We start from the raw sequence: 26,463 nt of genomic DNA, 5'->3' as shown, positions 1-26,463 counted from the left end.
ATTTGCAGCTAACATCAGAGAAAAATTTCAAACCCCGATACTCGACTCGAGCGAAGCGAGAGGAGCTACGGGGTTTGGGGCAGAGCCCCAGCCGCCGGAGGCAAACCCCACAACAGGTCCGGTCTTACAAAAGAGGTTGTAGATAAGAGAAACGCCAGATTCCCATTTCGGTGAGGAACCGTTGACACATGCATAGATCGTCGTCGCCAATTCCAAGTACAAATCAGGGATGAAACCACAACCCATTGCGACCAATGAGGCAATCCAGGGGTTCACGATCGAAACATCATCATCTTTGCACCCTTGATACACATTTGCCGTATACTTAGACCAGGACCCATCATCAAGTGTATTTTGCTGGCTAGTTTGTCAGAACAGAGAAATGCTGCGCATTTTTGGACTGTTCAACAAAAAATGGGTCCGCGAGTACGACGACAGTCGTTTCGACCTGATAGTAAGTCGCGTGGTGGGAGTAGGGGGTTCGGGGATTGTAGTTCAGTGGAGATTGTGTAACAGGGTCCCAAGTTATGGATCGTTTGTTTTGTGGACTATGAGAATAGAGTGTTGAGGACATTGTGCATTTGTTGAAAGATGAGAAGAAGTTATAAGGGGTAGAGTTTGATCAATTGCAAAAGAAGGCGGAAATGGCTAAGGTTGTGGCTAGGTGCTGATACTAACTAGGAACAGGATCTAAATCAGTTTGTATCGACGTCGTTCCGATACTTGTCAGGATACTTTGTCATGTATGTTGGTATTCTACTTGCTATAGCAGCGTTTGCCTCTGATATCTATACTGGTATTGTGCTGCTAGCGTTTGATAGATGGTCTTCTACCATTGAGCCATATGTGCCATTTAGGATTTCCAGATGGCTTTTTGGAGGCTGTATTATTTTGTCAGTTTTGCTCTTTATCTATGATTTCATTGTGGCATACACTACTATACGAACGAAGAACATCAGCTTGAACTATACAGACCCCATTGCGAGAAATGTTTACAGCATTCGTGGGTACCGATACTTCTGTCTGTTTGCGAAGCTCACCAAATCAAGAAGTCTGACAGAGTATGTGGCTCTATTTGTGTATTTTAGTTTCAAAGGCTGGATCCGCTTGATATTTGCAGACTCGCCACGTCAAGTTTTGAATGCATTGACACTTTACTCGGTGCTACAGATTCAGGGGAACTTTGTGAGCACAATTAAAAAGCTCGCACAAAACTCAACGGTTGAAGCTGTGGTAATTGGGTTTATGGCTTTCAGTTTGTTGGTATGGGTAGTGAATATCATCCAATTTGGCTTAGCTTTGATTTGTGCTGTGCCTATTTACATTCATATTGGAGACCAAGCTTCTGGTCTAGAAGAGTATTGCTGTGTTAAGGTTAATAAAAGGATTGCCAGGCTAGTTGAAAAGTATCATCGAAAGGGAATGAAAGAGCTGGCAGAAGCCAATAAAAAGTTAGAGAAACAGCCATCACTTCCTCGAGTCGATACATCCACTCTCGACAGTCACAGTCGCTACAACGAGAAGGCCAGTTATTCATTCGATCAGTTGTCCTCACTTCAGCCAAGTTCCAGCCTGAAACAAGATACGTTTGGACCCGGTCCTAGAACTCGCCCTGGAGAGCAACCGTATCGAAACAGAGCAGGAGTTTACAGGAATCAGAGTGCACCTCGGAGTCAAACACAGCCACAGCTACAGCCACGAGCAAACAAAAATGACACCCTATATCGAGAGTATCCAGTGAATACACCTGACCTTGGCGCTTCAACAACATCAGTTGACTCAATTTCTGGTGGTATTACTGGAGGAGGTGGATATGGATATGATTCTACTGAAAATGATAATGCACCTCTGCTGGACCAGAATGCACGAACAAAGACACCTGCTCCGGTCTTGCCCCGGAATAATACCAGTCAAACCAACATCTACAATCGCCGACCAAGTGTACCACCAAAAGGTGCCAACCTATCAACTCCTCGTGAAAATTTTGTGCCAAACCAATCAAACCGGAATGCCAATCCATATCAGACTCAGCAACCCAACACCAATTCCAATCCATTCCCAACTAACCAATTCAATCCGAATGTCAATCAATACCAAAATAATGGTCAAAAGCCCTATCGAAATATGGCAACGAACACGCGAGTTCAACAGCCATACCAACCAAGCAATGTCGCTCCTACAGGAATGTCAAATTACAGCCAAGCACCGTCTTTCGGTACACAACCCAACTTTCCAAACACTGTACAAACAAGTGACCAGTCACAGACCGGATTGCAAGACTACGATGGTAGACCACCGCGACCAGATCCATACCGGTTGGTGCCATTCCCGGATCCTAATGCTGAACGACAGCGACCGACGCCTTATCCAGTTGATGGCCGAAGCTTGACAAGTACACCTTTCAACACCACCAACCCATTAAGTTCTTATCCCGCAAATATCAGTCAAGGGCCAGTTGTACCCCAAGGAATGGAGCTACGATCAGTTCCCCAGCAGCCTGTAGTTGTAGTTGACCAACCAAGACCACTCGTGAAACAAAAATCTCTGCCAATACAGACACAGATTCCACCGAAGTCCGTCAGTCGCCAGAAAACCATGCCTGCTGCCATTCCAGTAAATAAAGAGATGCCCATGTCCAGGAAAAGCACACTTTTGCCTGACGAAATTGAACACAGAGAGCCCAAACTACCATTTAGCAGTGTCCCTGATACAAACCTTCCTTCATCCAGAGGGAGTAAACTGGAACCCAGCGATCTTGAATTCCGGGAGCCAAAACTGCCATTCACTTCCACAGTTGAAAACGACCCTTCTTCTGATGAGTCTGATGCTGATACCTTTGACTTTGGCAAACCAGAGCTATCTGCACATCTAAGAAGACAGCTATCAGCAGAGACCAAACCCTCACCCGAGGAGCTCAAGTCCAGAGAGCCTAAACTACCCTTTGAGAGTACCTCTGAAGAAAACCACTCCACCACTGATCACAAAACGGCAGCCGATTTACGAAAAAGCAAGCTCTCACCAACCGAACTCCAGTTTCGAGAACCGAAACTCCCTAACTTACAAGACCGCAATCCTTTTAGACAGTCCACGTCATCGCTCTCAGACGCTGAAGAGGATCTCATCGTCTATTCAAACGACGAGATATCCTCGCCTGAACAACCACCACCCTTCGGCCATGACAACCACCCTCGAGGTCCGTCACCAGTATCCTTTGTCTTTCAGCCCAATGCCCCTCCTAAAGCAGCAGCCCGTCTGAGACAGCCTACCATTCCCAAAATCACCTTCGAGGACACCTCGTCACCCGCATCGCAACAGTCTGGCAGGCCCAGCCCGTTCTACTAGCTTATTTATTACATTTGTTTGCATTGACCCATTATCTCACACTTTCTCCTACACCTCCGGTGTAAGCCCATACCGTCATGAGATTATATAAGACTTGAACGAGCACAGCCATGTGGATTCGACTCGATTGCAACTAAATTTTTCCATTCACCGCGAAGCACATTGCAACTTTACTTCCACATAAAAAACCGGATGCCAGCTACGACCATATCTCGAGTACAGCAAGATTTCCCGTCCGATCAATCATATTTAAGCCTCGGAGGGCCTTATTCAGTAATGCCGTGGGAGACCAGGCGTGAACAGAAGGTGTTGTAGCTTATTCCACACACTTTTTTTGGCGGTGGGCAACTTCACCGGGTGGGCACTGCCTCCGGCGGCTGGGGCTCTGCCCCAGACCCCGTAGCTCCTGCTTCGCAGGAGGTTACCGGGACCGTCGACGAAACGACTCGAGCGTAGCGAGAGGAGCCATGGGGTCTGGGGCAGAGCCCCAGCCGCCGGAGGCACACCCCCTGAAAAGTGTCAGGTAAACGTATTTCTTCGGCAACGGTCGGGGACACGGCGGTCGGCAGGGCTGTGTCCTCGGCATGGGTTTGATCCCGCATAAATTTCCCCGGATATGCAGTACCCCACTCAGCAACCTCCATATTACTACTTCATCACAGGGCTTGCTGGCGGTGGCTCGAGGACAGAAAGTTAAATCTAGATTCAGGCAGGTGCTTAGTTCACGGGTTCAGAAGTTGATCTCAGGGTTTAGTAGAGACTGGACGTGGATTTCTGTTATTTATTTATTTATTGCTTTTTTGTGTGTGTTCGAGTGAGATAACGGCAGTTCACCATGGCAGCCAGCTCGACTCTCCGGTCAGACCGTACAAAGCGCATGCTGATGATGTATGCTCAGTTGGCTTTGAGTTTGGCTCAGAATCCAAGACTTGCTCTACAGCTGATTCGATCTCAATACCGATACTCGTCAGGTCGAATCAAGGCTGTGATCTTGCTGCTGGCTTTGCTGACAGCTGGGTCTGTCACGTTCGGAATCACCGAACTCCAGAAGAGACGTAAACGAGACGCTAAAGAACGAAGAGAATTACATCGTCAGTCATCATCGGTTTTATTAAGTGACGGATGGTCACGAGAAATCTTTGTACCTACAGCAAACAAACCATTAACTTCGAAATCAAAGTCTTCAACTGTGGAGAGCGGAGAGGTCAGTGGAGATGCTACTGCTAGAGTGGTGATTAAACCGACCAAGAAAGTCACCTTCGAGGCTCATAGAAGACTGTTTTTACAGTCTGGTTCAGGAGGAAAATCCGGTAATGGGTCGGTGGCTGAGAAGAAAGCCGGGGTCAACCGACAATTTCTGAAGGAGTTCTCGGCTATTTGGTCTATCATTGTTCCTAGACTACAGTCTAAGACATCGGCTTTATTATTTATTCATGCCCTATTTCTTGCTTCCAGAACATATCTGTCACTTCTGGTAGCTAAGCTGGATGGTCAAATTGTTCGTGATTTGATTGCTGCTAATGGTAAGGATTTCCTTCGTGGACTGGGATACTGGTTTCTGCTAGCTATCCCTGCCTCGTACACCAATGCTATGATCAGGTTTTTACAGGCAAAAATCTCTATTGCTTTTAGAACTAAGCTGATTCGTTACATTCACGATATTTATCTTTCCAAGGAACTGGGATACTATAAGGTGACCAATATAGACGGTGGAATTGAAGGTGCCGACCAGTATATTACAGCTGACGTGACACGGTTCTGTGACTCGGCAGCATCGCTTTACTCGAACTTGGGTAAACCATTTGCAGATTTCATTATATTCAGCTACCAACTACAAAGAAATCTGGGCCCTCTAGCACTCATTGGTATATTTTCCAATTATGCACTTACAGCCTGGCTTCTTAAAAGCGTTGCTCCTCCATTTGGAAGACTAGCAGCAGCAGAAGCAAGACTTGAAGGTGACTATCGAAATGCACACACCAAACTCATTACTAATGCCGAAGAAATCGCCTTTTACGATGGTACTGGCTTTGAAAGAGCCATTCTCGACAAGACATACAAACGAGTCATCGTTCACATTTCCAAGATCCTGAAGATTAAAGTGTCTTACAATATGTTTGAGGACTTTATTCTCAAGTATTCCTGGTCAGCTTTAGGATATATGTTTGCATCACTGCCAGTTTTCCTACCTACTTGGAGTGGTAATGACGGCATCAGCGAGCTTGCCACGACCACTCCATCGATCTCACTAGCCAAACGGGATTTCCGTGAACGTGATCGTATGAAGCAATTCATAACCAATAAGCGTTTGATGTTGTCACTTGCTGATGCAGGTGGTCGTATGATGTATTCTATCAAGGATCTGGCTGAATTAGCTGGATACACATCGCGAGTATTCCAACTGCTGTCGACATTACATAGAGTTCATGCCAACTCATATGGCCACGAACTAGCTCCGAACGAGGTGGCTGAACCTTTTACCTTGGCCGATGTACATGGAACAGTGCAACAGGGGTTCGAGGGGGTTCGATTTGAACACACTCCTATCGTTATTCCAGGACTGGCTCGTACCGGTCAACCAGGAGAAGTGCTTATCAAAGATCTCAACATCCGTATCAATCCTGGCGACCATATTCTCATCTCTGGTGCCAACGGCGTCGGAAAGTCGTCTATAGCGCGAGTTCTAGCTGGATTATGGCCTGTATATCGGGGTCTCGTTTCGAAACCACTGCCAAAGGACATCACGTTCCTGCCTCAGAGACCATATCTGAGTCATGGTACACTTCGTGACCAAATCATCTATCCCGATTCACATGCTGACATGCTTGAAGCAGGTGGAACCGATGCCAAATTGATGGAGATCCTGAAACTTGTTCGTCTGGAATACATTCCCGGTCGAGAGGGCGGATGGGAGACCCGCAAGCAATGGAAAGACGTCTTCTCTGGTGGTGAGAAGCAGCGAGTGATGTTTGCCCGAATCCTGTACAAAAACCCCAAATTCGCCGTCATCGACGAAGGCACCAGTGCAGTAAGTGCTGATGTCGAAGGTCTCCTCTACGAGATTTGCAAAAAGCAGAGCATCACTCTCGTGACCATCAGCCACCGACCCTCGCTACTTAAGTACCACACGGCCCAGCTCCGAGTCGGACTCGGTGCCAACGGAGATGAATGGTCTCTAGAACGATCGGGAACCGCTGAAGCACGACTCACGGTCGACAAAGAAATCGAGGACCTGAAAGCCAAACTCTCGCAGGTCGACGCCTGGAAAGCGCGTCGCCAGCAAATCGTAGACGAACTCAGCGGCAAAACCGCTGCCTGAATATGACCCACTACCGTAGATACTTCCGTGCCACGCCTGCCTCCGGCGGCTGGGGCTACGCCCCAGACCCCACTGCTCCTCTCGCTCCGCTCGAGTCGGTTCGAGGGGAGGAGCCAACAGCAGCCACGGTCCACACGCCCGACTCGAGCGAAGCGAGAGGAGCACCGGGGTCTGGGGCATAGCCCCAGCCGCCGGAGGCAGCATGGGACCCCCCTAGCAAAACACAAATCTATCAGTTTCATATATAAAATTAAGCCACGTGAGCGACAGCAGTCTCGCCACGGACAGCAACAGAGCCGGCACGGGCAGCGATTTGGAGCTTGAGCTCACGGGTGATGTTGAGGACGACCTCGACCTTGCTGCCGGCAGGGATGTTTTGGAGTCCGAGCTCGGCGATTTTGGCGGCGGGTTTTAGTACCTTTGTGCGGATCTCCTCGTCCTCCTCGTCTTCACTCCAGTCGGACTCGTCATCTTCGGCGTCGTCTTTCTTCTCTTCTTTCTCGACCTTGGTCACGACAATCTCGGAAGCTCCCTCATAAACACCGACAAGGACAGCAGTGGCGTCAGCAGGGGTCGACAGAGTAACGGTCTTTCTGATGGGGAGAGCGGTTTCAGAGGCAATAACCTCGACATACTCGTTATCACCGACCTTGACACCAATGGATTTGGTGGTGTGTGGGGCGACAGTGACAACAGCTTGTAAAGACTCGTTGATTTCCTCATCGTCGTAACCGGCAACAAGAGAAGCTTGGATGGCAGCACCTCGCGAAATAAGCTCGTCAGGCTGAATGGCTTTAGTGTCGAAAGCAGGAGCAGAGATCTTGGTAACAGACTCATCGAAAAGAGAAGCAATCGAAGTAGCGACCTTGGGAACGGCAGAAGTACCACCAACAAGAAGGACCTCGTCGATGTCAAGAACGTCCAAATTGGCCTTCTTGATGAGCTCCTCAACAAATTGAGTGATCTTGGTGAAAACAGATCGAGCAGCGACCTCGAATCTAAGACGGTTGATAGAAAGACTGTAATCATAACCTTGAGCAACAGACTCAACAGCGAAATTGGCTGATGAAGTATTACTGAGGGTCTTCTTAGTACTTTCACTCTCAGCAAGCAGCTTGGCAACAGCACGGGCTTCAGTCTTGGGATCGACCTTGTGTTGCTTCTCGAAATCTTTGGCGAAAAAGTCGACAAGAGCCTCGTCAAGGTTCTTACCACCTAACTCGTAGTTGTGAAGAGTAGTGAGAATGGTGAAGATACCACCTCTCGAGGCGATAATAGCACCGTCGGAACGGGTTCCACCAATATCAATAACAGCGTATTTCTTGTCGGTAGAGTCTCCGTTGGCAGAAACATGGGCTAATAAAGCAGCAGTGGGCTCATTAATGACTTGAAGAATCTTCAAGTTGGCGTCCTTGGCAGCAGCAACAATGGCTTGACGACGCTCCTCACTGTAGTCAGTAGGGACAGCAATAACAGCACCATCAATGGCTTTTCCAATATAATCAGCAGCAGATTCTCTAAGACGGTCCAAATGTCTAACAGCAATTTCGTGAACAGACAATAATTTAGCAGGCTTGACTTCACCAGTCTCTTCATCATCGTCCTCGGTCTTCAGCGAGAAGCTAGCTTGGCCGTTTAATTCCACTGGGTGAGCAGAAGCATGTGAGTTGGTAGGGTCGACATTGTCAAAAGAAACTCCCAGAAAGTCTCTAAAGTAAGCAACTGTGTTCTTGGCATTTCTAATCAGTTGTGCCTTGGCCTGAGCTCCGTGGTATTCGTCAGATCCGACATATGAAATAACCGAAGCAATAGCACGGTCACCATCTTGGTTGGCAATCAGCTCAACCTTACCATCTTTCTCAATAGCAATAGACGAGGTGGTGTTACCGAAAGCAAGTCCAATAACAGTAGGTCCAGACATTTTTATTTTTTACTTTGTATGGTACAGAATGGATGGCTTTCTATTATCCTTCTGATGCTGATGTCTTTAATTTTTCACTTTCCTGCATGAACTTTGAAAAAAAAGTTCAACATCACGTGATGTTAGTGATTGTAAATAAACTGCAATAGCTAACAGAGATCAGTGCATTATAGGGAGGGTGATAATACATACTGAAGCAACCTATACGGCTAGATCTATTACAATTGTAATTGAGAGCATCAGATAGGTTATCGACAGTGTCTCGAAAGGATTTGACCTGAGTGGTGGGTAAATCAATTGATATCAGATTGGGGTCAACAGAATAAATAATGTCGGCAGGAACGACTGTTTCGACGACGTACCCAGCTAATTTTAAAAAGGAGCCAGGCACAATAGAGATCAGTGATGGAGACCGAGATGGAAACCGTCTGTTTGTGTGGAAACCAAATAATACGGGGAGTGCTAAACCACCAATCAACATCAAATTAGAAACCGTAACTCAATTACAAGCCACTCCAGCAACGAGTGAGAAATTGCATTTAAAAATCATTTGTACAGTAGGAGATGTTTCATCTGCTACAACTCCAGCATCAGGGCAGACTTCACAGGCACCAGCGACGCCAGCTGCCCCAGGAAGTGAGACTCAGAGCTATGTTTTTGCATTCAAAGAACGATCGGTAATGGAAAATACCAAAACGACCATTCAAAAGTTGGTTCAAGCTATTCGAGCAGCCGTCACCGAGAAATCTGCTAATGGTACTGGTCAAAATGGCACTTCTAATGGTGGCGCCAACGGTACAGCTAATAATAATAATAATAACATGAATCGTCCTGAGAATAAACAAGCAGTAGTGGAATTGGACTCGAAAAAGCTGCTACTCAACTTAAATCTTCAACAAGGATTATTACGAGAAAATAAAGAGCTAATGAGAACGTTTCAAGAAACAGTGATTAATGGAGGACTTGCAAATGACAAGTTCTGGAATACCCGAATTCATTTACTACGAGCATATGCATTGACGTCGTCACAAAAAAGAGGTGCTTATAATGTTTTAGGAACCATTCGACCAACTACTGGCAGTGATAATCAGATCAATGTTTCATTAACAAGAGAGAAAATCCACGACATTTTTGACCAATATCCCATAGTTCGACAAGCATATAGCGACAGCGTACCAGGTAAAATGACCGAGGGTTCATTCTGGGAACGGTTTTTTCTGTCTCGACTGTTTCGCCGTTTACGAGGCGAAAAAGTTCCTCAAACTCATCTTGTAGACGCCATTCTCGATACAAAATACCTGACTCTCTACGAAGAAGAGCAAGAGGGATACAATAATAGAATTCTCGGTATAGTAAGTACTACCAGTACGAGTAGCGGTAGCAGTATCACCAACAACAACAGCAACAATAACATTAATGCCAATAACAAGAGAACTCGAGAAGACGACCCTATCAGCGCCGATAATAACGACGACAACCGACCTGCTGGGGAAGTCACTGATGACATGTACCATAAAATAGTTCCCCAGTATCTCGATATTGGCGGCAACGAAGAAAACGACCCACAAAAGCTGGGAAATCTGCCTGATATTACCATGCAACCAGGCAAATCCGACGCCAGTTCCATCTCACTAATCCGATCCATGAACAGCCTATCCCAACGCATGCTCTATGGCAATGCCACTTCACGTATAATAAGTGGTCGACAAGAGCCAGCCAGCACTGAAGTATCGTCACTTGGCGACCAATTGAAATTCGATGATCTGGAAAGCGATTCAGTTGCAGACTCGAATATCGAACTCCATCTCGTTAATGAACCTGGCATCAGCATCAACGGAAAATCCAATTCACATGAAGCAGATGACACCACCGTTATTGAACAGATCCGAGATCGATACTCAAAGAGTCTTCAAACCGGCAGCTCTATTAATCTGAACGACGTCGGCAACAACACCGAGGATTTGAAAGCTGCAGTCGGTCAAGTGACATCGATTATAGAACTACGGTCGCAAGAGTCAGATCAAGCGTCGAATATCTGGACGAGCAACGAGCAAGACAAACGACTTCTCGATCAAGTTCAGCTCTGCCATGCCACCTCTGTCGAGTTCCTTCGCCACTTCTGGCTGCACTTCCTCTCCGGCGACCCCAACCAGGCCTCTTCCATATCCAAACTTGTCACCAATCTCGCCAAAAGTCTTGAACGAATCGACGCTGTTTCCAAGGCAGCACCAACCCCCGACGCTCAAAACCACGCTCGAGCCTCGCTCGGTCCCCTAAAAACGTCCATACTGACCGCCCTAGACCGCTACGAAAAGGCTCTCGAAGCGTCTTCCGCCGAGAAATAGTTCTGCTCAAGCCCTTATTTAATATTACGACTGATCCATGCAGGTTCCCTGCTGCCTCCGGCGGCTGGGGCGCTGCCCCAGACCCCGTTGTGCTCGCTTCGCGAGCGAGCTTGGGGTGAAAACTGCGCTGGGGGTCCCGCAAATGCTCGCGAAGCGAGCGCAACGGGGTCTGGGGCAGCGCCCCAGCCGCCGGAAGCAGCAGGACTCGTGGAGCAATAAAAGTGTATGTATTATGAGAGGTTGTTGGCGACCTTGAACTGGTCCCATGCTTTGTTGAGGGTGATGAAGACGCCTTCGGCAATCATTTTCTGCTCGGTGGTTGCGGTGGACGACACTTTGTCGGGGTGTGTTCGGGCCACTGCTTTCATGTACACGAGCTTGACCTTTTTGGGGATCACGAGCTCGGCTAGTGAAACCTTTTTCCAACCGCTTTCGGGCCATAGAATGTTGTCGAGTGAGCCAAGGAGGGCCCGGAGGTTGTCTTCTTTGCCGTGGCGCCAGCTCTCTATCCGGCTGCTGACGCTGTCGTGGAGAATAAACCGCTCGGAGTCGTTCTTTTCGGCAGTGGCATGTGCGTTCTTGACTCGTGCAAGAGCAGCTTTTCCGGCCGCAGATTGTGGTCCGTCATTGGCAGGTGTAGAGACTCGTGATGGTGTGGATGATGTTACTGGTCGTGGTTTGGGCTTTGGAGAAAGGGCGTCTTGACATCGACGTTTGCCGTCCATAGACTGCTTCGATGAGTATCCATTACTGATGAGAACAGTCCATGAGTCAAGGGCGTCTTGGAACTTCTCGAGATGTTCGTACGCTTCGGCTTTACGAGCAACTGCCTTTGACCAGATGTCTTTCAAGGACTTGCCAGGCTCGACTTCTTCGTTAGCACCCAATCCAGGACCAATAATCGCTAGCGACTGCTCGGCATCAGCAAGGGCCGATTTGGCATCGCCGCATTTCAGGTAACAGGTGGATCTGTTGGTGAGAATAAGTGTTAGAAGAAGATGTTTAGGGGGAATGGACTGCAATGCTTGGGAATAGTGTTCGGTGGCTTGAGTGAAGTCTCCTCGCTTAAACGCTTCGGTACCCTGTTCTCGGGATGTGTTGGCCATGGTTAATGCAGTAGGAGAAATCGAAACAGCTTCTCTAGGGGGGATTGATGGTTTTGGACTGGCAATTCTTGAACTAGGAGCAGCAGGTGATTGTGCGGGAAGACTGGGAGTCGGTGCTCGAGACGACTGGTTTGAAGAGGTGGGCCCTCGTCTTCGTGAAGAAGAAACGTACATAACATCATCATCTTTTCGTTCTTTTTGTCGTTCTCTTAACAATTGAGCTCTGCTTAATGCTGGTTGTTGGCGTTGTGCAATAGGAGGTGTGTTGCTAGGTGGTGGAGGAGTTCTTGCCGAGTCTGGAACTGCTCGAGGTACGGGAATACTGTTAGATTGAGCGTCATCCACATATCTTCGAGATGGAGGCGGTACTGGTGGTTGTTGGCGGTGACCAGTTGCTGGATTCTTGTTTCGTCTGCTACGAGGACCCTCGGATTCCAACATCATAGCCTCATCGGTAGCCAGTTGACTCGAAGATGGAGGGGGTGTATCGTCGTCGGTAAAATCACTATCATTGAATCGTCTCGAGGGTCGGTTAGTACCGGTTCGTCCACGTTTAATACTGATATCACTGTCACTGTCGAGATGGATCGGTGGCGTTCCACTTTCATCTTCACTGACGTATCTCTGAGCATCCCTCATCCAGGCAGGTGTTCCGTCACTACTGGGTTGTGAGTTGTACTGATCAATGGCTTTTGCCAGATTTTTCTTTCCCATACTCCATAAACTTCCTGCTTTAGAAATAAACTGGGTAGACAGATCCGAAGCTAGTTTAGATATATCATCTACTGGCACATCTTTCTGCTTTCGTCTGGAATTTGACCGCGATCCAGCTGTCACCGGTTGTCCAGTGGCTTTTTGATGAGCTTGCATCATAAGAACATCCACTGCCTGTCGAACATCAAGTCCAGTGTCGGTCTGGGCCAGTGCGTAAATAGCTTGCTCGTCGGAAAATCCCATATCCATAAGCTCAGCAATAGCATGATCTCTTGGATCTGCTGCTGGAGGTCCTCGAGAAGATATTGACGAAGGTGTCGAACTACCGCCTCGACCACTACCAGCTCTACTACCTGTTCTACTCTCAGCTCTGCTCTCAGCTCTGCTCCCAGCCATGCTACTATGTCTACTTCCACCATTAGAGCTGTTATGACGGTTACTGGAAGAATTCAGTGCTGACCGATGGCCACGGTTTCCAAAAACACCTTCTTCAGCAGAATAGTCGTCTTCATCATAATCGCCATTGTATTCAGTATCGCCATAATCGTCCTGATCATCCCCGAGCTGAATCTGTCTGTCTGGAGTAGCTCTACTCCTCGATCCAGATCCAGAACTTAATCGATCCTGAGCTCGATCTATAGTCTCATAGTCTTTCTCTTTCTCTATTTTTGCAGTATCCACTTTTGGTTTATTAAAAACCGAAAATAAATCGTCGATGTTATCTTCTTTTGTTTCAGGATCTACATTACCTTCAGTATTCGACCCAGTCGATATCTCATTCGCCCCTGGAATATCGTCAAAACCGTCTAAAAGCGAGTTTGATCCTGATCCACTAGCACCATTAGACAGTCCAGAAGCCGGAACAGTCGATTTTCCAAGTCTCTCGGAACTAGCAATGCCTCCAGAAAGCAGATCCAAACCGGACCATGTACTACCTCCCGTACTTGAAGATCCTCCTGACGTTCCAAATGCATTTCCATTGCCCTTTTGAAGCATGTTCTGTCTTTCTTGTAACGAAAGAGACTCTAATTTCTTCGGTTTATTCGACCCAGTACCCATTGGAGCCAAACTAGCGAACGAATCAAGCCCCTTAGCCTGGCCAGGAGCTGGAGTCCCGGGCTTACTGCTCGCCTTGGACGAGGTTCCTGTACCTGGTGCGGTACCTGATGACGACCATTTCAACTCTGCAAAACTATCCATCAGGAACTATGATTCACTACCACAATCCGTATCACCAGATTTTGTATCTAAAACTGTCACTTTCCAGGGGTAGGATCCTGTTGATAACAAGTGCTTACTCGTAGGTATCTACATATGCACCCTGTTTGTTGACGTTGTCAATCCCGCATCGGGCAGCCGTGCCTCTGGAAAATACTCGTGAACGGGGGTCGGCCTCCGGCGGCTGGTGCGCTGCCCCAGACCCCGTCTTGCTCGCTTCGCGAGCAATTGTGTTTGAACCAGAGTTGGGTTTTATTTGAGACTTTTTTGGCTGGAAAATGGCCGTTTGGGTGAATTTTTCACTGGGTTTATTGTGGATACGCCGGTTACCCTGCTTTAGTACCTGTAAGGGCCCAGGTGCATAAAAGTCGTGAAGCGATCTGAATTATCACTCTAGCATTCTCCAGCCATTATACAATATTTGAGATGTCTGTTGTAAGTATGCGATTATTCGAAGTTTTATGATTTCAAGTTTGTAATTGTGGTGTTCATATTTGTTTGTTTCTGGTGAAAACTCGTACTAACTTTTTAGCTCGCTCCTATAAATCCTAAGCCTTTTCTTCAGGATCTGACTGGCTCTTCCGTCATTGTAAGACTGAAATGGGCAGAGACTGAGTATCGTGGAAAATTACTATCTGTCGATTCTTATATGAATCTACAACTGGACAATGCTGTTGAATACATTTCTGGTGAAAATAAGGGGCTATTAGGAGAAATTCTTATTAGATGCAACAATGTTCTGTGGGTAACTGCCGACAACTCTAGTGATGAAGATGCCGAAATGAAATCATAATCATTGCTCCTTTTCTGAGCCTCTCTGTATTGTAATCTGTCGATAGCGCCACTCATGTGCTAACTAAATCGCCCTGCTTATTTATTCGCTATGTCATGCGGTACCCCATAAACATTCACAGATGAATTGAAATTTACTAGTATAGATAAAGTAAGTTTTGGATATTATGTGGTGTCCATTGGGAACAACCTGGCGAGTTGCTGCTGCTGCTAGTCTGATGCTTGCCTCTGTTACTCTGTACTTAATAAATTGTAAAAATTATCGCCCACCCTAGATTCTTCCGTCAGTTAGGAATTATCTTTTTGACTCTACTGTTCGGAATATATTATGAATCAATCACCTGTTTTGCATAGGAGACAATCTCATTGGCCGAGGCTCTCTCAATTTTCTCCTATCTTGTGGAAGAGGCATAACAAAGTAGGCAGTACTCTGCGACCACCTCAACCAGCTGAAATACAACCTGTGAGTCCCACTTCTCTCGTCAGAGCATACGGATTTCTTAACCCATATCGCAGACTGAGGCGAAACATCTGGAGAAGAAGATTATCGCGGAATAGACATTTTGAGCAGGTCAGCTCTGAAAAAAGTCATCTAGATGAAGGTACTGGTTCTCCCGATTCAAAACCTGGAATCAGTTTAGAAAGATCCAATAGCCTGCCTGACACTAGAAATTTGAGCAATGCTGAATCAGGGTCGGATATGGATAGTACCCTTTCTGACGTTTATGAAAGTCTTGGCGAGAGTACTGATGAAGGAGACAACGCCTCCGTCATTTCTCACTACGCACAATTGACTCGGTCTGCTGAGTCGGTACATACACATAGAGCAGTATCCGAAACGGATCAATCTTTATTAGAAAGAAAGACCTCGTTGGGACCGAAAAGATCCACCAAGGTGTGGACTCATTACAAAAGTAGACTACAACCAGAATCAAAGCATGCCCAACACTATAAACCAAAACGTGCTAAATCACACGATGACATCGAATCTGTTCTTAGGGGTCTTGCAATTCAAGATCCTCAAAAGTTTCGTAATTGGTTTCAAGCTAGTGAACTTTCTGAAAACACCAATAAACGCCAAGATATCGCAGAACTAGAACCATACATGTCGAAAATTGCGAATAATGCTCGAGCAAAAGGAGGTTCCTTTACTGCTACAGCTCACAACTCGTTCTCTAAAGCTGGCCCTAATCGGCTAGTCACTCTAACTTCCTCTCACCAAGTAGCCAGTTTTAATATTGACTCAGGCATAAAACCTATAATCAACTCTCCACGTCTCGACCCATACTCGTCACTTAAACTAGGTGATGAAATGAAAAAGTTTTACGAGCTCGTATCCAATGCAACAGCAGGCCAGGTCATCAATATCAGTGGTAGAGAATTGAAAAAGTACTTTCAGCTACTTCATATTAAACTGATTTATGTTCTACAATTTATTGACTCTGAAGATTCAGATGGATCAGTGGAGTTCAGCTTTGCATTCCGAGATTTCATTGGCCATATGACGGTAATTATCGATAACATTAATAGGTATGGCTGGGTAATTGGATTTCTGGAACCTTTTCTTATTAAAGGTAATTCTCCATCCAAATCAAGCAGACTAGCATTTTGTGAAGCATGCTTGATTATATCAAATATCTGTGCTTATCAGCTTTCAGACGATTATCTACTGAGAAAACTATGGGGTCATGCCTGGTATATGTTGTTAGAAGTAGCTCGGAAGCCACATGGACGAGACTCGCGTGTTGCCTTTGAAACGCTCCAAGCAATGGCAACTACCTGTCCACTTACTTTAGGGGTTTTAAAAAAATTAGAAGAGACTCGTACAAAAGCAGGAAGTGAATACCACGAGAAATCTCATATTGGGTTCAGGTGCATGAGAATAAATTTGTTGGAAATTATATCCTACAGATTACTACAGGTCCTACAACAGTTGCGATTCCAACCACAGGTAGTACCCCCGAGCAATTCTATTGAAAGTCAAATTGGCCCTGAGGGGATTCTTGAGCTATGTAAAGATGAGCTTGAAATGACATATCAAGGAGAGAGTGACTTGGTGGTCCTGGAAATGCTTAAAACATCCAGCATCGTTGCAGCAATTAAGAAATATCGTGCCATGCATACAGAGAGGTTTTATCTGGGGCATAAAATACCACTTAGCTCGGCGCCTGGTTATAATTTGGTATCTGATGATAGGGCAAGTATTGGCATGGCTCAGCAAATTAACAATGGAAGAAATAGGTTAACAGTTCACCCAAGGTCGCACGATATGGCGATTTTTTAATGCTGTCCAGGGTCAAAATTGAGTTGTATTTCCGAAATGCAAAGATGGAATGAATATGCGAATCATATATTATATAGTAGTAATATTATAAACATTTCATGAGTTACAGGGCTATTTGTCTTCTGTTCCAATAACCTCGGCAATTTCTTCAGGAGAAGGTAGCGATTTGCCTGTTACCACCTCGAAGATCGCTTCGACGGCAGCGAGATCACCAGTTTTTTCTGGCTCTTCAGCGTCATCATCTTTTTCAGCAGTTGCATCAGCATCGGCATCTGGAGCATCCGGAGCAGGTGTAGCTACAGTGGTTGTAGCTGAGACAATAGCAACAGAACCATTTGGTGCAGCAAGTGTAGCGACGGTAGTTGAAGTTGAACCAACAGCAACAGAACCATTTGGTGCAGTGACACCGACGGTGGAGGAGGCTACTGGGATGGACATGCTAGCAGAAGTATCTACAGGAGCAGGAACAGAAACAGGAACAGAAACAGCAGTTGTTGTAGGGCCAGGAGAGGCAATTGGAGTAGCGACAGCTGTGGGTACCAAAACAGGTGCAACTGAAGATGTTGTTACTGGCACTGTTCCTGAAGAAGCAGTAGGAACAGAAGTCGTTCCTGGTGATGAAGTAGCGGGAGGGACCGCTGATGAGACCAGAGAACCGTTAGCGACAGCAGGAGCAGCAAGTTGAGTATATTCAACAGATGGTGCGTTGTTGACTACAGGGAATGGATACTCGGTATGTGATGTGCTTCCAGGTGGAAGAATGACAGCTTCGGTGACAGCCGGAACACTAGACTGAGTTGGTACAGCTGGGGCGGCAGTGGTAGCAGTTATCACAGTGCCATTAGATAGAGAGGCAACGGGAGCGGACGCAGCTACGGGTACCGTCGCAGCCACTGAGGAATTAACTGGAGCGGTTTCAGGTGAAAAAACAGTGATAGAGTCAGCTGCGGGGGTAGGAGTTGACTGAGATACGACAGAAGTTGGAGTTCCTGAGACAGAAGTCTCAACTAGTGCTTGAGAAGTAGATGTAACATGAACTGTCGCAGGAGCGTCTACAACTGGAGACCCTTCTGTGGATGTCACTGGAATATTGTCTGCGTGAACAGTAACAGGACTATTAACTACTGGAGCAACACCAACTGCAACAGGAGAGGTAGTAGGGAGCTCAGGAGTTTTTGCTATAACTGCAACGACGGCGGCTGGCATTGTTTCAGGAGATAACTCGGATTCCGATGAAGGCTCAGGAGAGGTTTCCGCTGTGCTAGTAGCAGGAGAGTCCACTGAAGCAGGGGATGACTCCGGCTCCGACTCAAGAGTTTCAGCTGGCGCAGTTTCTACAGATGGCGTAACCTCAGGAGCAGTATTATGAGCAGTGTCCACTGGAGCAGAAGATGAGTCTTTGATCACTGGAGCTGAAGAAGACTCTGGCTCCGATACAGGCTCTGCAACAGGAACAGTTTCGAGGGGGGATGTGTCAACTGGGGCAGCAGCATGATGAATGTCCACTGAAGCTGAGGAAGACTCCGACTCCGATATGGGTTCTGCAACGGGGACAGTTTCGACGAGGGATGTGTCAACTGGGGAAGCAGCATGAGGAGAGTCCACTATCGGAACCAAAATTGGTTCCGATGCGGGCTTTGTAGTAGCAGCCGTCTCGGCTGGCAAACTGACAACTGGAGAAGTATCAACAGGTGCCTCTATAGAAGCAGGGGTTAGAGTAGTTTCCACTGCTGATGCAACAACCGGAGCAGCAGCATGAGTCGCGTCCACAGGAGCTGAAGATGGTTCGGGCTCCGATACAGGATGCGCAACTGGAGCAGCTTCTACTGGCAATGTATCAGTAGGAGCAGGATGTGACTCTGACTCCGGTGCAGGCTCTGAAACTGGAGCAGCCTCCACTGGCAATGTGACCATAGCAGGAGTTTCCACTGGAATAGAAGATGACTCGGATTCCCATACAGGCTTATCAGCATGAGCAGTCTCGACTAGTTGCGTCACAGTAGGATCTGACTCTGGCTCCAATACAGGCTTCTTAACAGGAGTGCTCTCAACTAGTGGTGTTACATAAGGAGCAGAAGCTGACTCAGGCTCCAATGCACGCTTTTCAACAGGAGCGGTCTCCACTGGTGGTGTTACAGTTGGAGCAGGATATGACTCTGGTTCTGAGACAGGAGCAGCAACAGGAGCAGTCTCCACATGTGGTATGACAGCCGGAGCAGGGAATGACTCTGGTTCCGAAACAGGAGCAGCAGCAGGAATCGTCTCTACTGGTGGAGTTACAGCGGGAACAGTAGTAAGAGGAAGCTCTGCAACGGCAGGAGCAGGAACAGAAACTGGAGTAGAAGCTACTGAAGCAGTCTCCTGTTGAGATGTAGCAGCCGCAGTAACAATTGAGGCAGCAACTGGAGTAGCTTCTTTTGTATTTGATGATGCTGTAGATACTGGAAGTGTAATTACAGCATCAACAGCAGCAGCACTTACTAGTGATTGCTGAGGAGCAACCTCAGGAACAGAAGCAGTCACTGTAGACGAAACCGAAACAGCTTTCTCAGATAGCTCAAGAGGAGCAGAGATAGATGCTTCGTTAGATTTCGGGAATGGATATTCCTGTGGTGAAACAGCCGGTGCAGGGGCAGGAGCTGGAGCAGGAGCTGGAGAAGGAGCCACAGCGGGAGCTGGAACCGGAGTTGGAGCTGAATCTGGAACTGGAACTGGAGCAGGAACTGGAGCCGAACCTGAAGCTGGAGCCGGAGTTGGGGCAGAAGCGGGAGCTTGAGTCGGAGCTGGAGCTGGAGTAGCGACCGGGGAAGGAGCTTGGACAGAAACTGGAGCTGGGGTTGGAGCCGAAACGGCAGCTGGAGTGGAACTGGGAGCTGAAACGGGGGCTAGAGCAGCAGATGGAGAAGCAGCTGAAACGGGAGCTGGAGCAGAGACAGGACTTGGAGCTGATACGTGAACTGGAGCTGAAGTAGGAACTGGGGATGGAGCAGAAGCTGGAGCTGTTGACACTGGAGCTGCAGCTACAGCTGGGGTGGAAGCTGAGGAAGATACCGACACAGGAACCGAAGCTGGAGTTTGTAGAGCGACAGGAGTAGAAACTGGTGTAGAAGTTTGCGCAGCCGCTACATTAGGAGTCTGAGCAGGAGCTACATTAACAACTGGAACAGGAGCTGGAACAGGAGCTGGTACTGGAGTTGGAACTGGGGCAGGGACAGAGGTCGATGCAGGAGTCTGAGCAGAAACTGGGGTAGCAACAGACCTAGCAACTACTTCAGCTGGAGGAGAAGTAACAGCTGAAACAGCAGCAGCTGGCTGAGGGGCACCGCTTGTAGCAGCAGCAGGTGCCTGAACAGGTGTAGGTACTAGAGCAGGGGTGTTAATAGGTGGATCAGCTGGAAGAGAATCGATTGGAGCAGCAGCACTGGCAGGGGCAGTAGCAGCAGCTACAGCAGCCTCTTCTTCAGCTTTCTTCTTAGCAGCCTCTTCAGCAGCTTTTTTCTTCTTAGCAGCTTCTTCAGCCTTCTTCTTAGCAGCAGCAGCCTCTTCATCAGGAATGCCAGTAGCACTATCGATAAATTCCAAAAAAGCAGCCTCCTGCTTGTTCTTGGTAGTTTTTTCCAAATATTCAGCGTAGATATGGACATTCCACAATATACCATGAATAACATATGGAAGTGCAAACTGCACTTCCGTAGGCAGTTTTTCATTAAAAGTAACCAAAAACACAGGAATCAAACCGAGAGCAGCCAGTTTTGAGAAAAATCGTCTCATGGGCTGATAAATATTTCGACGATGTTCATGATCCTCAGTAATATACTTTGGTTTCAAATGAATACCTTTCCAGCATGCAATAATAAATACCCCTGAAAGAAGGTCCAGTGCTATTTTATACCACGCACTAATTTCCAAAGTCCAAACAAGACCCATAGCCAATAACCAGCCAAAACCCAGAATGGGCATGGTAGGCCGTGAAAGCCACCAAAGAAGGTTATCAACAAACGTATGTTCATGAACACGGGGTAGACGAAGTTCTCTCGAAGCAGACAGATACAGCTGTCCTGAGAACGAGGCTACTTGAGCCCACCAGCCGACAGTAGTAGCAGCCTCAGGAAGAAACGACATTCTCACACGCGCAAATCCAGGCCACTTAAATCTGGGGCACCAGTATCAGTATCAGTTTTGCCAAGTGAATGAATATCCAAAATGGACAAAATTGCCTCCAAAATATTTTCCAGATAATTATTTATAAGTGCAGTGTCGTACAGTCGGCTAGCACTGTCTGCACACGCGTGTAAACTCCCGCCTCCAGTGCCATGAATGTAATAAGTTATCGGACATTATTAAATTATGCAAATATCATGTCAGGTGCTGCATCCTATGTAGTCCAAACAGACGGCGAAAAAACATCTCGACCCACCGGGCTACTCATTCAGAAAGAAATAAAAAAGCATCCGATCCGATTCAAACTTGACGAAGTACAAACAATTTTCTGCCAACAACTGCCAGTTATAGAAACCTACTCATCTCTTTAAACTCATAAAACTTAACAGAGACTATCCACAAAAAAATGAATAGCACACCACAAGCAGAGATCAGTGGCTTAGCGTCACTATCGCGACCACAATTAAACAACAGCGTCAACCCCTATCGCGTGTATCCTCATTTTAAGGGGTGACCAGCTGCATATACATGCTGTGCCGATCAACGATAGCCGAGATCAGGTCAGATATTGGATACAGCGGCGCCGATCGGTGCCTGAGTCGAACTAGGAAATAGTTTAATTGGCTCGATTTTGCATGTCCGCTTCACACCTCCAACGATCTGAAACACGCTTCTGGGGGGGCTGCCTCCGGCGGCTGGGGCTCCGCCCCAGACCCTGGTTGCTCCTCTCGCTTCGCTCGAGTCGTTGCGTCTACGGTCTTGGCTAACTCCTGCGAAGCAGGAGCAACCAGGGTCTGGGGCGGAGCCCCAGCCGCCGGAGGCAGACTCCCCGTCCCCAAATTGGGCCCTAACCGCTATCTTATCTCCGGGGGAAGGAGGGGTGACGATCAGTGGCATGTAGCAGCCGGAGAAGTTGTATCATACTATCCCTGTAGAGGTTAGTGGGCCTGTGATGGTGAGAATGTCGCTGTGAGAAGTGGTGTTTGATGTTTGACATGTTCGTGAGTTGTGAGTGTTGAGATCGAGTTTGGTCTGCGTGTGTGTGCTTTGATTGAGATGTTAATCATCGAGCGATAGGAGTCGATTGAACGGCGAATGGCGCAGCAGCTGGAGAGAGATTGCAGTTCAGGGTAGGAGCATGCCGTTTTGTCGCGAGCTCAGCTTCTGTTGAGAAGACTGCTGTGAACAGACAGAGCTCATCGCAAGTCCCCCACAATCCGATGTCGCTAGCTTGCTCAATGAGTGAACGCTAATTCCACACGTTGACCCAAGCTTGCGCCGCAATCGTTGCTATGACGTCATGTCAACGCCCTTACAAGGATACAATGAGACTTGAACGTCGTAATATATATATTATTGCTGTGAACCTTGTGTCGGGATTTTATACGAGACATTGGTATTTAATTGTTATCGCGATCGAATTTGAAAGATTTTAGACTCAATTGTATACAGACACTCTTTATCTTCATTTACAACTGAATATTGGCTGGTTTGCACCGTGTGATAGAAATACGCATTTCTCAATAGACAAGACTGACTTGACTGGGCATTTGGCAATTGGTAATTGACAGTTAATTCTAGTGATTACTATTAGCAAGTGACTTTTGCAATCAGACTAGTTTTTGATTGACTGATATACTATTAGCTGATTGAACAATTGACGGATTAACCACTCGTTGATTAAACAATTGACAAGCTTCTGACTGTCTGATTAACTATTATCGGATTGAGCAATTGACTGATCCAGTCTCGCTGATTGAAAAATTGATTTCTTTGACCAACTACAATGACTGTCGATTTGAACCTCGAAGGATACAACGTGGTGCGCCAGTTGTGGCTCATGTTCTACGATAAAGATCAACACAACTTCATCTGTCACAACAACTCTGGCGGCCCTTACTGTAAAGAGGGCAGATACACCCTGTGGCCAGTGGCTGTCACAGTACAGGCTATTGTCGATGCCATGAGAATCTTCCCTAAAGAAATCGGTCCAATGATGAGACCGGCTTTTGAGGCTTTTGATGCCTACTACTCGCCAAAGCACCATGCTTACTGTGCTTCTTTCAACTATGATGGAAACAACGATGTATACTATGACGATAATGCACAAGTTGCATCATGTTTCTTGTCGGCTTATGAAGTCACTCACGACAAGTACTATCTTGACAAGGCAGTCGAGAACGTCCATTTCTTGATGACCGGTGCTGAAAAAGGCATTTATGGCGGTGTCAGATGGCACATGGGCAAACAGGGCTCAAACACATGTACTACTGCTGAAGTAGGCATTGCATGTATGAGACTTGCCAGAGTGGTGCAAAATAATCAAGTATACATTGATTTTGCCAAAATGTGTGCTGACTGGATCTTTGAGAGGGTTCAAGCTGACGACAAGCTGATTGCTGATGGTTTAGAACCAGATGGAGACCATTTCCGACTCAACGATGCCAAGTGGACATATAACCAGGGTACTCCTATCACCTTATGTTCTCTGTTGTACAATGCCATCAGAGATGAGAAGTACTATAAGTACGCCGAGGGCCTTGCTCTCGCTGCTACCGACCACAATACGGCTATTTTTGATAGAGACACCCAGAACATGGATGCTCGATACTACCGAGATACCACGTATTTCTACCAATTACTGGCTGAGGGACTAGCAGATTTCTTACTCTTTTTCTCCGACAAGGCACCACAAAACGTGCTAGACCAGATCCGCGGTGAGCTTCTCCACACCATCGATTATGTCTACAAGTACATTCGAGACGACCAGGACGGACTTTACTTCCAACTGTTCTCCATCTACGAAATCGACCAGAAACGCGCCGACCTGTTTCGCGAGCTCACTGGCGAGACCGGAAAGCCCTACAAACCGCACGAGGGCGAGCGTGAAAAGACCGACGCTCCTGTCGACCAGCGAAAGCTCGTCAAAGGCCTCATGGGCTGTGGAGCAGCAGCCCGTGTCCTCTTCCAAACGGCCCGTGTTCACCCCACTATCGACCCTAAATAGGGTTCTCTGTATTTATTAAATGTTAGATCAGTCTGTTGCTGCGGTCGGGGGTCTGCCTCCGGCGGCTGGGGCTCCGCCCAGACCCTGGTTGCACCTCTCGCTTCGCTCGAGTCGGGTGAGGGGTTTTCGGTGAAACGTCAACGGTCCTGGTCGCTCGCGAAGCGAGCACAACGGGGTCTGGGGCAGCGCCCCAGCCGCCGGAGGCAGGTTCGCTACGCCGCACGAGCCGCTTCGCGAATGATAAAGGTCGAGGCTCGCAATTTGCTGGATCTAGTAGACATACTCGGGACTAGGAACGATGTCGGGTCAGGACGAGGGTTTAGAAATCGATATTGACGATGACTTCTCTGTGAGGAGTGTTAAGACAGGAGCGGTAGAAGGTGCTGGAAGCGTGGCCAGTGAAGGTGCTAGTGTCGCTGCTAGCGCTGGAACGGCCACGGGATCAGATGTAGCTGTTAGTGTGGAGGCTGGTGCTGAGGCTGTTCCGGCAGTTACTGGTGCTGGGCCTGTGGCTGATGATTCCATGGATGTGGAAGTTACTGATAGTAGGAAAATTGAGGCACCAGGATCAGAGGGATCTCAGCCTGGAGCGGAAGAGAACGCGCTTGTGCCTCGACCGGTAGCGGTGCATCTGATCGGAGTCAACGACCTTTCTACCGACGAAGTAGAGAAATATGTTGGGTATTATTACCCGCGAATCAAGTACAGAGTGCAGTGGGTCGACGATTCGAGTTGTAAGTGACCAAAAGTGGAGATAAATGACATGGATGTACTACGACTGTAGTGTTAATCTTATTAGAGACAAATGGTGATTGACTGATTAGTTTGTCTTTGAAGTGAAAAATAGGAAGTTGAAACTAACAAATGTCAGTAAATATGGTTTTTGATGCCGAAACTCTGGCAGACGGGTGTCTGGACGCACTGACATCGGAAGCTGTGTACTATGAAGGAACCAGTATCAAGCCGACCGAAATCAGACCTGCTAAACCATATCCTTTTAAAGAAGGTGTGACATTAACAGTGCGTCAAGCTTTTGAAAGTGACCGAAAAATAAAAGGAGCCAGAGCCCGCAGTCGATATTATCTGTTCAATGGAGAACCTACAAGAGCAGAGGACGAACTGCGGTTTGGTCTGGACGATTATTTCGAGCAAGCTGGTAAAGGACCAAACAGTAGCAGTAACCGAGGCTATAGAGATGACAGAAGGTCTCGATACCGAGACCGAGACGGACGACGGGGCCGAGACAGAGATCAAGATGACGATGGCGACCTGTTCCCATTGAAAGCCGGCGAGTTCCGAGAAAGTATCCGAGGAAGCGATCTCCGAGGTCGAGATTCTGGTAGTGATCGCGACAGAAACTACGACCGTCGACCCGCCAAACGAGGAAAATCGTATCGATATCTCGATCGCAACCGATCCCGATCACCTGGCCGCGACAGCGCTGACGAACCCACCCCATCAAACGACTCACGAAGCCGCAACCTGAGCGACCGACTGGATACACCGTGGGTCAAAGGCGACCTCCTTGAGAAAATTGACAACGGCCGCGACGAACTGGCGGACCGGCTCGACCTCCCCAGAACAAAGGACCGCCGAAACCGGCGAAAAGCCGCTGACCTCTTCTGAAATATACCGTATTTATCCACCCTTCGCAGGGTCAGTTCTGCCTCCGGCGGCTGGGGCGCTGCCCCAGACCCCGTTGTGCTCGCTCTGCGAGCGGCTGGGACCGTATACGCCCGACTCGAGCGAAGCGAGAGGAGCAACCAGGGTCTGGGGCGGAGCCCCAGCCGCCGGAGGCAGGTCCCGTCCCCTGATCGGCGGGTCCCCCCTGAATAGCCGCGCCATGGCTGGATAAGGAAGTCATGTTCGTGAAGCTGGAGAGAGAGCCACTTGTAAGTAAGGAGAGGGTGAGATGGCGGATTTTGCGAGTACCCTGTATCGAGTGGCTAATACGCCGATGGTGTATGAGGATAGCAGGCTTCTGGATGAGGCGCTGGCGGTGCTGCCGTTAGAAAGGCTGTATGGCCGGGCTGAGCAGCGGGAGAATGAGGACCGGTCGTGGGGGTTGCAGGATTATCTGATAATGGAGCTTCTCGAGTGGTTTAAAGACGAATTTTTCACGTGGGTGAACTCTCCAGCATGTGATTCGTGTGGTGTATGTATTAATTTACAGTATTTTGGATTCATTGACTGGGAACCAGGGTTGATAGCGGCATGGAAGGTGGAGTACTAACGAGAGTCCAGGGAGAGACAG

At 47.7% G+C, this 26,463-nt stretch overlaps 8 protein-coding genes and 1 non-coding gene across 9 annotated transcripts; 7 read left to right on the top strand and 2 right to left on the bottom strand.

The window, feature by feature from the left end:
• Nucleotides 1-741: 741 nt before the first annotated feature.
• On the top strand, nucleotides 742-3,342 carry KCH1 (Kch1p; the record flags this gene model as incomplete). Its single annotated transcript, XM_018881887.1, has 1 exon — nucleotides 742-3,342. One exon carries the CDS (start codon nucleotides 742-744, stop codon nucleotides 3,340-3,342), a length of 2,601 nt encoding a protein of 866 aa, XP_018736321.1.
• Nucleotides 3,343-3,543: 201 nt separating this feature from the next.
• Nucleotides 3,544-3,660, top strand: AWJ20_4791 (the record flags this gene model as incomplete). The annotated part of the gene is made up of 1 exon (XR_001989277.1): nucleotides 3,544-3,660. It is a non-coding gene; the product is annotated as an 8S ribosomal RNA (ribosomal RNA).
• Nucleotides 3,661-4,177: 517 nt separating this feature from the next.
• Nucleotides 4,178-6,661, top strand: PXA1 (ATP-binding cassette long-chain fatty acid transporter PXA1; the record flags this gene model as incomplete). Its single annotated transcript, XM_018881886.1, has 1 exon — nucleotides 4,178-6,661. One exon carries the CDS (start codon nucleotides 4,178-4,180, stop codon nucleotides 6,659-6,661), a length of 2,484 nt encoding a protein of 827 aa, XP_018736320.1.
• A 250-nt stretch (nucleotides 6,662-6,911) lies between these two features.
• On the bottom strand, nucleotides 6,912-8,582 carry SSZ1 (Ssz1p; the record flags this gene model as incomplete). Its single annotated transcript, XM_018881884.1, has 1 exon — nucleotides 6,912-8,582. The coding sequence occupies one exon, from the start codon at nucleotides 8,580-8,582 to the stop codon at nucleotides 6,912-6,914; it is 1,671 nt and encodes a 556-aa protein (XP_018736319.1).
• A 329-nt stretch (nucleotides 8,583-8,911) lies between these two features.
• On the top strand, nucleotides 8,912-10,927 carry TFB1 (TFIIH/NER complex subunit TFB1; the record flags this gene model as incomplete). Its single annotated transcript, XM_018881883.1, has 1 exon — nucleotides 8,912-10,927. One exon carries the CDS (start codon nucleotides 8,912-8,914, stop codon nucleotides 10,925-10,927), a length of 2,016 nt encoding a protein of 671 aa, XP_018736318.1.
• Nucleotides 10,928-11,157: 230 nt separating this feature from the next.
• Nucleotides 11,158-13,947, bottom strand: SWA2 (Swa2p; the record flags this gene model as incomplete). The annotated part of the gene is made up of 1 exon (XM_018881882.1): nucleotides 11,158-13,947. One exon carries the CDS (start codon nucleotides 13,945-13,947, stop codon nucleotides 11,158-11,160), a length of 2,790 nt encoding a protein of 929 aa, XP_018736317.1.
• Nucleotides 13,948-22,988: 9,041 nt separating this feature from the next.
• AWJ20_4786 (uncharacterized protein) lies at nucleotides 22,989-24,209 on the top strand (the record flags this gene model as incomplete). The annotated part of the gene is made up of 1 exon (XM_018881881.1): nucleotides 22,989-24,209. One exon carries the CDS (start codon nucleotides 22,989-22,991, stop codon nucleotides 24,207-24,209), a length of 1,221 nt encoding a protein of 406 aa, XP_018736316.1.
• A 298-nt stretch (nucleotides 24,210-24,507) lies between these two features.
• On the top strand, nucleotides 24,508-24,951 carry AWJ20_4785 (uncharacterized protein; the record flags this gene model as incomplete). The annotated part of the gene is made up of 1 exon (XM_018881880.1): nucleotides 24,508-24,951. The coding sequence occupies one exon, from the start codon at nucleotides 24,508-24,510 to the stop codon at nucleotides 24,949-24,951; it is 444 nt and encodes a 147-aa protein (XP_018736315.1).
• A 122-nt stretch (nucleotides 24,952-25,073) lies between these two features.
• Nucleotides 25,074-25,835, top strand: AWJ20_4784 (uncharacterized protein; the record flags this gene model as incomplete). Its single annotated transcript, XM_018881879.1, has 1 exon — nucleotides 25,074-25,835. The coding sequence occupies one exon, from the start codon at nucleotides 25,074-25,076 to the stop codon at nucleotides 25,833-25,835; it is 762 nt and encodes a 253-aa protein (XP_018736314.1).
• Nucleotides 25,836-26,463: the final 628 nt, after the last annotated feature.

The sequence above is a fragment of the Sugiyamaella lignohabitans genome, chromosome D, assembly GCF_001640025.1.
Source record: "Sugiyamaella lignohabitans strain CBS 10342 chromosome D, complete sequence".
Classification (NCBI taxonomy): domain Eukaryota; kingdom Fungi; phylum Ascomycota; class Dipodascomycetes; order Dipodascales; family Trichomonascaceae; genus Sugiyamaella; species Sugiyamaella lignohabitans.
Note: the sequence above shows the minus strand (reverse complement) of the source record. Positions and strands in the feature narration are given on the sequence as shown.